Below are 12,627 nucleotides of genomic sequence, written 5' to 3'. Positions count from 1 at the left end.
ATATAAATGGAAGCAATAGATACAGGAACATTATTATAAGTGAAGATTGCATTGTAGACAAATGCATGGAGGGCAGGTCTATCAATGGCGACTACTCTGGTGACTATAGGCCACCTCCAGCCTCAGAGGCAAAATGCCTCTCAATACCAGTTGCAGGGGAGTAACAGCCTGAGAGAGGGCATGCCCTCACCTCTTGTCTGTGGGCTTCTCAGAAGCATCTGGTGGGCTGCTGTGTGAAACAGGATGCTGGACTAGATGGGCCTTGGCCTGATCCAGTAGGGCTGTTCTTATGTTTTTATCTGCTGTAAAAATATGTAAATGTGTTCTACAATCTCCCTCTCTCTATATGTTTAATTCCATTACCAAATGCTCGGTCATTGAAACTTGAAAATTACTCAGTTATCTGCTTTGCATGCATTTAGTTCCTGCTGGTTAATATTAGGTTTAAGAATGTTCTATTATGCCGGCTGGATTTTGTGGGATCTTCACAGATTTGATATGTTAATATAGTGTTACATATATAGCTTAAATTATCTAGCATGACTGTATGGACATCCCTGAGCAAGTAATTTCTCAGACTTATTCTCCATTTGGAAAGTGGAATAAATATTACTACAATTTTGGTACGCCAGGGTTTGACAAATCCTAGGCGCCAGGACTGAAGAACATGGAAACCTCTTCAGTATTTTTTTTTAATTTTAGTTCTGTTTATGATGAATATTGTTGCATTCCTCTCTCTCTCTCTCTCTCTCTCTCGTATTCCATTTTGTATTTGGTACCCTCCCCTAACCATATATCTGTGTAATTCTTTTGTAATGCTCGGATTGATGCACAATAGTGCATAGGGGTTAGTCTATAGCTATTTACTTGCTAGCTGATCAAATACTTTTATGGATTTTTTTAAAGTAAAGGTTACTAAGTATCCACACTGTGGTGGGAACTACATGCTTCCGACTGCCCTCCCCTTCCCCCCGATTGGTTTAAATGGTTTTCTTCTCATTTTTACTCTTAGGCGAAAAACCATTCAGATGTGATGAATGTGGCATGAGGTTCATACAGAAGTATCACATGGAAAGGCACAAGAGAACTCATAGTGGAGAGAAGCCTTACCAGTGTGAATACTGCTTGCAGGTAATTTGAAGAGGAAGGGCAAAAAAAGAAAAAAGCTTGGGGTGGGGGGAGGCTTAAGGGAAATTTAGTATTTAAAATATTTGACAAATGTGATTCCAAGTACTATAGATTAGTATCCTAGGCAAGTTAAGATAAATAAAGGGCTAGTTCAGAAAATCAAACAAATTGTGGTTGGTTTGGCTAAGAACATGATTTCTAAGCCACCCAAGTCTAGAATGCCCTCTCCTCTGCTTGTGTGGTGGGGGAATTGTGGTTTGTTAAGCCACTGCTTTAGAGCTTGTCCATACCTGGAACTGCTGTTTAACTGTGGTTTAACCAGGATGTGAAACTGAGATTCAACTCTGCTTTCATATCCTGGTTTAATAATATTTAGTAAACCGAAATTAAATAACAACTCTGTCCAACAAGCCACAGAGTTGCAGTTTAACAAACCAGTGTCAGAGCTCTGCACTCTGAAAAAGTAAGCTTGAGAGGATGAGGACTCAGGATTATTAGAAGCCATGTTCACACCATGGTTTATTGTTCATGTGAACTAGCCCAAAGTGATAAATGGGTATTGCTACTATGTTGGCTAATAATCAGTGTGTACACCATACAGTAAGGCAGCATGGTGATGTGTCTTCTGAATATCATGTGCTATGTTGCGAGTTAATCAAAAGCCTTTTTTATGTAAAAATATCTTAAATCTGAACAAAATTATGGTTTTTCATTTATATATATTTACAATATGACCGATATATTCAGAAACATAACGAATTGTTTTGTAAGCAATATGTAGCATTAATGAGGAGAGGGACTGTGGGACACATCAGTGCTAGTTTGGGGCATTTAGGGTACTTTTCTCTCTTTTTCCTTTCCCACAAGTGTGGGCTTGGTGAGCCAGCAGAAGGGACCATTATCTACTGCAGAAGAGTTTTGCTGCATAAGAATAAAGAGTATTCTTATTGGGTATTGTAGTAACTGAAATTGTTTAAATCCGAGAGCATATATTTTGACATGGTCAAGTCTTCACACTGTGACTTTATTACCTCTAGCCCCAAGTGGAAACATTAAATTTACCATGTCAGCAAAATCACAAATGATGATGACTTCACCATGCCAAAAATGTGAATTGGCCAGAAGGCTGCTGCTTTTTGTCTAATTTAAAAATGTCCTCTGCAGTTCTTCTCAAGGACTGATCGTGTATTGAAACACAAACGAATGTGCCATGAGAATCGTGACAAGAAACCCAGTAGAAGTGCCACCAAAGTTGGCCTTTTGACTCCTGATGAAGAACAAGGCTTCCCTATGCCTCTGAAAGACAGCTCTTTGCCAAAGAAGAAAAGGCAAAAAACCGAGAAGTCAAAGTCTTCTGGGCTGGACAAAGAAAGTGGGTCAGATAAATCTGAACATAAGAAAGATAAGAATGATTTTTTGCCTTTGTATGCTGGCAGTGCTAAGATAAAGGATGAATATATGGTGGCTGAATATGCAGTTGAACTACCACATTCTTCTGTCAGTGGAGGGCACTTACAAGAAGAACATTCTGGAGAAATACATCCACCTAAACTGGTACTCAAGAAGGTTAACAGTAAGAGAAGCCTAAAACAGCCACTAGAGCAAACTCAGACCATTTCATCCTTGGCATCATATGAAGACAGCAAAGTTTCAAAGTATGCCTTTGATCTTGTGGATAAACAAGGCCTGTTGGATTCGGAGGGCAATGCTGACATTGACCAGGTTGATACTTTACAGGAAGGCCCCAGTAAACCTGTACACAGCAGCCCAAACTATGATGATGCAATGCAGTTTTTAAAGAAAAGGCGATACCTCCAAGCAGCGAATAGTAACAGCAGAGAATATGCCTTGAATGTGGGCACTATAGCCTCTCAGCCTTCAGTCACGCAGGCTGCTGTCGCAAGTGTGATAGATGAAGGTAGCACAGCATCCATATTGGATTCATCAGGACTGAATGTGGAGATTAAAGGAAACCATGACAAAAATGTCATTCCAGATGAGGTACTTCAAACACTTCTAGACCATTACTCCCATAAAGCTAATGGCCAACATGAAATTGCTTTCAATGTGGCTGATACGGAAGTGACCTCCAGTATATCAATAAATTCTTCTGAAGTGTCAGAGGTCACACAAACTGAAAATGTTGCATCAAGCTCTCAAGGTTCCTCATCTGATAAAGCCAGTATGTTACAGGAATATTCCAAGTTTCTTCAGCAAGCCTTGGACAGAACTAGCCAAAATGATGCCTATTTGAACAACCCAAGCCTTAATTTTGTGAGTGACAACCAGACTCTTACAGGGCAGCCAGCATTCTCATCCATAGACAAACAGGTCTATGCATCTATACCTGTCAACAGTTTTCGGTCAGGAATGAATTCTCCATTAAGAACAACTCCAGACAAGTCTCATTTTGGACTTATGGTTGGTGATTCCCAGCACTCTTTTCCCTTTTCAGGTGATGAGCCAAATCATTCTTCCTCGTCCTCTACCCAGGACTTCTTGGATCAAGTGACTTCTCAGAAGAAAGCAGAGGCACAGCCTGTCCATCAAGCATATCAAATAGGTTCCTTTGAGCAACCATACAGGGCTCAGTACCATGGAACACGAGCTGGAATATCATCTCAATTTAATACTTCTAATGGACAAGTGAACCTACGGGGACCAGGGACAAGTGCTGAATTCCCAGAATTCCCCTTGGTGAATGTAAATGATGCTCGAGCTGGTATGAACTCTTCACCTGATGCCACAACAGGCCAGACATTTGGCTAAGAAAATCTATAGAAATAACATTGGCACTTTAGCACAGGTCTGTCAAGAGTGAACATATTCTGTATAAGATGGAAGTCCTATACAGATTTAAGGCCTTGTGTTATAACAAAAAAAAAGTGAGCTGGTACAGCAGGTATTAGTAACTGCATTTTTTGGTTACTCACCATTCTTTTTGTATTGCCTTGTATGTGGTCATCCACTGAAAAGGCAGATGGTTATTTGCATGTATGAGATCAGGAAATTGCTACATTGAGATTTAACACAACAAACAAAACCAAAAAAAATCCCAGATAAGATTTCTCTGCTATAATAATTTCCTAGTTTGGTATCATTGAATATTTTTGGGAGAATGATAATTATGAGATTATTCATATTGGAATTTCCTAATTAATCAAGCCATTGCACTTCAGCAGGGAATATGAATAGACTATACAGACAAAATAAACTAAGTTTCAATGTCAGGAGAATATGGCTAGACAACTATAGTTCTGAAAATAAATGCTATTCTATCAACGCTCTTAAAAAGTAATACTAGTAATATTCCCATTTATTGTTTCCTTTGCATTCCTTTCTGTACTTTGAGAAAGGTAATGATGTTTGCTAAACACACTCCCCTATTTAAATATCAAGTTAATTAAAGTATTTTTAAAGCAAAGTACCAACTATTAATGCATTTACTTCCTTCCTGAAGTACTGCATATTTCTTTGTTCCTTTGAAGCTGAACATATTTGTTCCCCCCCAAATGCCAGTTGTTTTTTTTAGCTAAAATGCTTTGTAGATTACATTCCCAATTTAATAATACTTATATTAATGGTGAACTTTCAGGACTTAAAAGTTTAATTGTCCTTCATTCTACAAATCTGCAATAATTAATCTTAGAGCACTTAGATCCTTTTCAATTATTATTATTATTATTATTATTATTTTGCTTTCTCAAATAACATAAAATAAAACAATTTTAGACTTTAGGCTTGATGTGGCTGCATCATTATCACCTTATATGACAACAGAAGGGTTTTTAAATAAATAAATAAATAAATAAATAAATAAATAAGAAAATGAATGGAAAGCCTTAAGATCCACACAAACTGGATTTTCCCTTTCTGGAATTGTTGCCAATTCATTTTGCTAGATACAATAAATTATCTCAGAAAGTGGAAGAAGTAGACATTCTTGCTGCATATCTACCTTAACAGTTTTTCACTGCAGTTTTGCCAACTAAAAGCTAGTGTCTAATGACAGTGACCAAAAGATGAATGGTCAGACTTATACTGCATTTCACACATAAACTGTAACTTTATCCCTCTCCCATGTAGATATTTTAATAGTAGTTTGTCTTGAGTTATACAGTGTGGTGCAACAATTAGTTCTATATATGGTTTTAAAATGGTGTGGTTTGACTTAGCATAAATGTTGGGATAATTTAACCATTTTAAAGAATTAAACTTTATTTTAATTCTACTGTACATTCACTAATGGAACACTGAGTTAATCTTAAGGCAGTGATTTTCCTAAAGGCTGAGTGACAGGTAGGCAGGATTTTAAAAAATCAAAATATATTAAACATCTAGGTGGGGAGGAAGGATTTACAAATTATTTTTGAACATTATGTCTGTCAACCATCTCTCAAATATCTTAGCTAGCCCAAATGATACCTGCCTTACCCAAAGCATTTCATTAAAGAAAGCACATCTTTGCAATTTCCAGAAAAATCCTCAATTAATATTGTACTCACACATGAAAACTAAAGAACAAACTTGTTAATCTTTCAGGTGCTTCGATTTTTAGTTTGTATCCTGCCCCCTCATCAGGACAGCTAATATATGCCATATATTAATTTTAATAACGAAGTATATCCAGCACAGTGTTCCAGTGTTCCCGTGTTTTTAACTTAACATTGGATTCTGGTCCAAGTAAGCAACCAAGATTGACACCCAATCCCAAACACGCAAATCTCACTGCAAAGTTAGTTGCTCATAATGCCTGTGATTGAGATGGCATACATATACACATTCACTGGGTAGAGGAAGGGGTGAAACAAAATCTGAACGTGCCCATAGATAATACAAGAAAAGTCCGTGCATTTAGGGTCAGAGTGTAAAGTTTATAGTTAGAAAACCATGGGTGGCTACTTATCTGAAAGATCCATTATGAAAGAATGAACATGGCTAGTGGCAGTGCCTCTGGCTAGAATCCAGAGAGTGCTGTGCATGCAGCCAAGCTCACATGCATATCGCAGAGCTTTCTGGATTCCCCTTCTGACGGCAGCTTCTTGCACTACATTGGAGACTGCTCCACAGTACCCTAAGTTTCTGGAGGGGCTTATTGGGGGCATAAGGGATTCTGGTGGGAAGGGACCCAGGAGCCCTGGAGTGTGCATGCAATATCTTAAGCATGAGCAGAAGCTCTTTGGATCTTGCTTTCTGATAACATTTTAAACCCTTTTAAATTGCTTCTTAACTGACAACAAATTATAACGTTCCTCATAACATTTGTTGATTAACTTACAAATCTGTTTTATATACGTGTTGGGAGACAGAACTAATGCAAGTACTGTTTTATTTTGGTGGAATAATGCTCTATTAAAACATATTCAGGGCATCTTGGATACAGTTATACAGCCCTATTAAACTCAGTGGTGTATTTGCAATTCAGCTAGCTTAATCTCTTTGACATCAGGCTTAAATGGAAATGTGCTGCTTAAGTGTCTCACTGTCTTAATCCTTGACAGATATAATGAGTGTATGTTGGACTTAAATGTCCCTTTTTAACACTAATTTGCTGTCCCATTTACTATGAACCTAAGCATGTTAATGAAGGAATTGGCTTTCAGGCTTATAGCTGAAGTTGCCACTTTATCTTCTCTTGGTCTTACTGATTCAGGGTGAACCAATTTATTAAGGATGATTTGTCTGGAGTGAGACGTAGCATCGTGTGCTGCAGTGCAGTACTGTTTTGAAGAATAGTTTAGAAGGACTTATTTTCATTTATGTTGGATCACCTCTCCCTGCCTTTTGAAATTATTGTAAAACAATTTACAGATGCCCAGGTGTTGTCAAGGTATTTGAGGAGGAGTGAAGTTTAGAGAAAGTACAGTGAAAACCTGCAAGTTTGGTGATTGCAAATGAGAAAACCTGATAATTCATACACAAGATGGTTTCTCCCTGTTTCTCTTCAGTAGTGTAAAGTCATGTAGTTGAAGTTTTACAAGAGTATGACTGTAACTTTAACCAAGTATATTGCAGAACTTTTGTACAAATACTGCAGACTAAGCCACAGTTGTCAAAATGAATGAAATACATTGTAATGTCCCATATTTGCTTTTGTTTGCTTATTTATTTTGTGAATTTTAAAATGGGGTTTCAAGTCACTAGTGTGAATTACTGAGTTGTAGTGTAGCTGTTGGATTTTGTTTCCATAGTTTCTGGCTTGTCCTCTGAAAAATCTCCACTTGGATACATACAATATATTCCATGTTTCTTTAGACTATTTTTTATGATGTGTCTATCATGTTTCGTAAATATTTGAAGAGGATCCAGAAGAGGATCAGCCTGTTTGAATATTTCAGTATTAACTTGCTTTGTATTTGTAAACTTGCAATCTACAATTTTGTTGGGTAGAAATTTAAAAACTCCTTCACAAGTTGCAGGGGAATAGCTATTAGAATATAGTTCAAAGCTTTAGAATACAGACATGTGCTTGTGATCTGGGTATGATCAGATGGTAAAAACTCTCCTGTAATTTTTTCCAATTGACATTATTAATAAAGCAAAAACTATTTTTTTTTAAACAACAACAACACAGTCCTGCTCAGTAGAAGCCTTGCAACTTTTGGAAATGCTTTAATTTTATGTTAGTGCATGTTTGTTAAGTATGTAGCACATTTAACTACTCCTTTTGCAAAGAACATGTACTGCAAAAGTATTACAATGAATGAAAAACATTATGTTAAAAAATTAACTCTCATTATTTTTAAACAACTTTGTTTCAGGGAAATTTTCTAGTTGCTTTTGCTATACATATATAAAATCATTGTTTCCTCTTTTCAATAATAATAATAAAAGAGAGAGAGATCTTTTGGTAGCAAACACATACTGAAGCAAGCAAACCTTTCTCAGAGTTGTTTCTTGCTTTCTTTATCCCAGTGGATAGAAAGTTAAAAATTATGTAAACGTTTATTTTATTTTTTTATGCAATATTGTTCTGTAAATATGAGTTATCAAATAAGGATGTACCTATGATTGAATCTTTGATTCTGCACAGTTAGAGTTTATATATAAAATATAAATGTGTCTTGACAATCAAGGACTTACTGTCAGTCTTCCTTTATGATGTTTTATTAATGTTATGCATTCCATTTGTTAGACTTGAGTACCAATGTGGGAATTTGTATTGTCTGTAAAGTATGTAATGTTTTTACAGCTTGTTTAAAAAAAAAAGGAAAAAAGAACCTTGTAAATGTATATAAACAGATCACAGTACCGCTTTATATCAGGAGGCATATGATGTACTGTATGTAAGCAATAATGCCTAACAGTGCTAACTTTACAAGTAGCCTAAGGATAGTTCCAAAAACTGTTTGGGGAAGTGAATAGCTTTGTTTAAGTTAATGGATATTCTTAATTGTTTTTAATCAATAAATTCAACTGTTTTTCTGTTGTAGTATATAACATTGTTTACACAGCACAATCTGAGTTGCAGGAGGAGCAGTCTCTAGATCTATGATTGCACCTGCAGACACATTAATTATGAAACTAATGGCTTGGCTGCACTTCTGCAAAACGAGGAAGACTGCAAAAGTTAGTGTCCATATCCTGGAAAGAAGGATAGTTTCCCCCTCCTTCTTCATCTGCGCCGATTGAATATTCTTGGAATTTAATTTGAAATCTTTAATCCCAATATGGATTCAGTATAAATCAGATTTTTGTAATTTTAAAAAAGTGGGCTTTTTTCATAATTCACGTTGCAGTTGAACATTGAGTCGTGGGTTTTTTGGGTTTTATTTTTTTGCATAATTATTTTTGCCATAGGAATTTATCAGCTGCTGAGATGAGCTTTATTCAGTTCAAGCAAAACAAAAAAGTCAAACTTAGGCTGAGTTTGAACTGTGCTTTCAGGCTGTACAGAGCAACAGAATTATTTGAAAATGGTCATCATTGCTTTAGGGTTATGGGGGGAAAGATCACCGATTTATAAATGTCTATGACCTACATTTTATAGGAAGAAATGTTTTTAAATGCTAGTCATTTATATAATATGTGCTTTGAAGGATTTGCTAGTTCACTTCTGTCACTTTTAGTACACTGGTATCTTTTTATATGTAATGTATGCTTTTATTATTGTAGCAAAGCATTTCAGTAGAAGGAATTTTGCAACAGTGTTGGGGAAAATTTATTGTTGGAAACTAATTATACTGGATTCTGTCTCTGTAGTTTTGTCTTTATTTTAATGGTGTTGGAGGAAGGACCTTGGTATTAAAATTAACCCCATGATTAGTTCTACTTTTTAAAAAAGTGTATACAGTGTGATCTGCAAGTAAGTCCAGAATCTGATAACTTTAAATTGAAACATACATAATTTAATGTACTGTGGAGTCAACTAAAAAAAAATTAAATGCTTGGGGTTGGGAAAAGGATACTATATAGGAGAATGGTGTTGCATTGCATTTTCTGATAGTATTCTTTTTACTGAAGTCCATATACCTTCTTTCTCTTTCAGTTCATAGAATCCCCTATAATGCTGGCAAAGGAGATTTGTTTCAATGGTAATACAGTATTACTTTGACATACAACAACAAATCTGTCCGTTTTACTGTGAGTGTTGATTTTTAAAAAATCAATTGATTTCCCAATTTCATCAATTTAAAAATGTGCATAAGTAAAACAGAAGCTTTTGTATAAACCTGGAAAGTATGAATTTGTGTAATTATTTTGTATTTGAAATAAATTAGGTGATACAGGATTCCTGAGAAATCAGGAATTTCGTGATGATCAAGTGTGTTTGTGTGGTCGTATATGGACATGTGTTAGTAAGTTGTATGGATTTTGTGAGAGATATCACATTACTGTAAGTATAACCGTACTTTACAACTTGGGTTTTGAAAATGTGTTAAGATTCTCTCTTAATATCATATTGTACAGTTCATAGGAGAGGTCCACACACGTTCTTGCCACTCACCACTGATATTTGCGCATATTTTGGATCAGGAAATGCCAAATTCAGTGCTAGATCATCAGTTCATGGCCAGCTGTTTCTGCCTATGTGGGTTGCCTGGCAGTTGTTAGGAACAAATGGAACAGCTCCTCCTATTTTTCAGGGGCTTCCTTCAGAACTGAAAAGGTGATCAGATTGTTTTGCTTACTTTTCCATGGATCTGTGTGCTTCTAGGCTCAGACTGAGCATGTGAATTCCACCCAAGCTGCATTTGTATTTTCAAGCAGCCCCATCTCTATAATGACTGCTTCAGCTACAATGGCACAAGCAGTAACTTGTGCAGGTGAAGCCCAAAGAGAGCCGGAAATGGTAACCATCTGCTCACATAATAAAACTTAAGGATCCAGTATGGAAAAGGGACCTAACCTAAAAAGGAGAAGCAAGTTGGCTAGGAAGCATTCTCTGGTATTGTTTCAGCTTTGGCACCATTTTGATAATTTCTCATATCTTTGTCTTCAATAAATAAAAAAAATTATACTTCACTACATACTTAAGGTGATAATTGTAGTGTCCCTGTTCAATAAAGTGCATCTTTGCAATGGTATTAAAATAATGGTGGATGGGAAGGAAGGAGGAAGAGGAGTAGGGGTAAATCCTTCCCACATCCCCCCTCTTTCTCTGGTTTGATAGCAGAGCTAAGTTATAATTCTGGTTTGCCAAAATGGACAGTAGTTTAGATCATCCCATTATCCCACTCTCATGCTTGTGTTAAAATTGTATCTCCGTCTTCATGTTGCTGATATAATTTAAATACAAGATGGTGTATAAATTAAAAAGTGATGGCACAAGAAGTCAAAGTTGCCCAATTAATTATTTTTCATTTTCCAAAGGAATTCAAGATGTAACAATTAAAAATTGTTCAGTTTTAAGATCTTCACCAACTGCAGCTATTTATCATAAACAATTATGTTCTATATAGTTGTAGTCCATCTGTTATTCTGTGGTGAACAACTTAGCCATTGATTAAACAAATTTATGAAAGAACTTTGTGCCTGCAAGTATGCTAAAGTAAAAGATGCATTTAAAATTGAGTTACAATATAGTCTGAGATAGGATTTATCTATTTAAGTGGCATGGTAGGTTTCATTGCTTGCTTTCTTATTGCTAATTTATTTTGAGCTTTACAATACCAGTTTAAAAATGTATTCTGAGGAATAAAATCTGAGGAAGTAAGGGTTGTTTTTTTTTTTAAAAAAACGTATATTTACAATGGTTGTTCAGGAGAAATAAATAGAAATAGAAATATTATTATTATTTATTATTATTTACATTTTATATCCCACTCTTCCTCCAAGGAGCCCAGAGTACAAAGTACAACATACTTAAGTTTTTCCTCACAACAACACTGTGAAGTAGGTTAGGCTGAGAGAGAAGTGACTAGCCCAGAGTCACCCAGCTAGTATCAAGGCTGAATGGGGATTTGAACTCAGGTCTCCCCAGTCCTAGTCCAGCACTCTAACCACAACACCACACTGGCTATCTATCTATCCATCTCTCGGCTTTCCAAAGACTGTATATCTTTCTCACAATAACAGAACATTCAGCTCCAATCTTTATATTGATCAATATTCAATTTTAAATGAATACCCAGATAGGTTAATTTTAAACTATATGTGCATGCTACATTTTTATAAATAGGAAGGGGGAGAAATAAGAGTAGAAATGCACAGTACCTTGCTCTCCAGGGCTCCAGAAATTCCCTCCCAAACCCCTCATACAGCCGAATTTTTGTTTGTTTCTACTGCCTGTTATGTGTATCTCTAGGTGGTGTACACAATTAAAAAATAAATAAAAATAAAACAGTAAAAAGAAAACAATTTCACAGAATAAAAAGCTAACAGAATTTCATAAGAAAAAAAAATCATTAAACAGTTTTAATTAAGTCCAGTTAAAAGCCTGAGAAAACAGGTGTATCTTGAGGGTCTTTCTAAAAGCACTCAGAGATGGAGATGCTCTTTGTAGCGGATTGAAGTCTTTGTCTCAGAGCCGCTCACATGAGGGGGGAGGCTGCTGAATCATCCCTGGCGAGCTGCCTGACTAGGATTCTTCTAAAACTAATCTATATTTCTGGTAGAATTAAAATGCTGCCACTGCCACCACTCTTATTGACAAACTTGAACCTCCCTGAAATTGGGATGGAATCCCAGGGAAAACTATTTTGCTATTGGATTAATAAAAAAACCTTCCATGTGTAGGCTTACATGTGAGTTTAAAATCGATAGCTGCTGAGCGCTTGAGGACGCTTTTGCACCAGATGAATCTCCTTTCCAACCTCCCTTTTTTCTTGAGTTAAAAACCAACTTTGAGAGGCTTGTAAAAAGAAAAGAACAAAAAACAACAACACCCATTTTATTCACTTACTACAGACTGCTTCTGTCTGAGGCTTTTAGGACTTAAAAACTTTGACTTTTAGCACTCAGAAATACTTAGTAGGTTACAAATATAGGTTGTCAGTTTAGGCTTCAGTTTAGGTTGCATTTAGGTATGCTTAGATGTTTATAGTGTCTTGCAACACC

General features: G+C 36.1%; 1 protein-coding gene across 4 annotated transcripts in view; it reads left to right on the top strand.

Annotated features, from left to right (window-relative positions):
- Positions 1–9,888, top strand: part of ZNF148 (zinc finger protein 148) — a 70,582-nt gene extending 60,694 nt beyond the window's left edge. For all 4 annotated transcript variants that reach the window (XM_053265376.1, XM_053265390.1, XM_053265385.1 and 1 more), the window contains 2 exons: positions 1,013–1,131; positions 2,293–9,888. In XM_053265376.1, the coding sequence (XP_053121351.1) occupies positions 1,013–1,131; positions 2,293–3,897 (1,724 nt within the window). In that variant the 3' untranslated portion in view covers positions 3,898–9,888. The remainder of the gene's footprint in view (positions 1–1,012; positions 1,132–2,292) is intronic.
- The last annotated feature ends 2,739 nt before the right edge of the window (positions 9,889–12,627 follow it).

This window comes from Hemicordylus capensis, chromosome 1, assembly GCF_027244095.1.
Source record: "Hemicordylus capensis ecotype Gifberg chromosome 1, rHemCap1.1.pri, whole genome shotgun sequence".
In the NCBI taxonomy this organism is placed as follows: domain Eukaryota; kingdom Metazoa; phylum Chordata; class Lepidosauria; order Squamata; family Cordylidae; genus Hemicordylus; species Hemicordylus capensis.
Note: the sequence above shows the minus strand (reverse complement) of the source record. Positions and strands in the feature narration are given on the sequence as shown.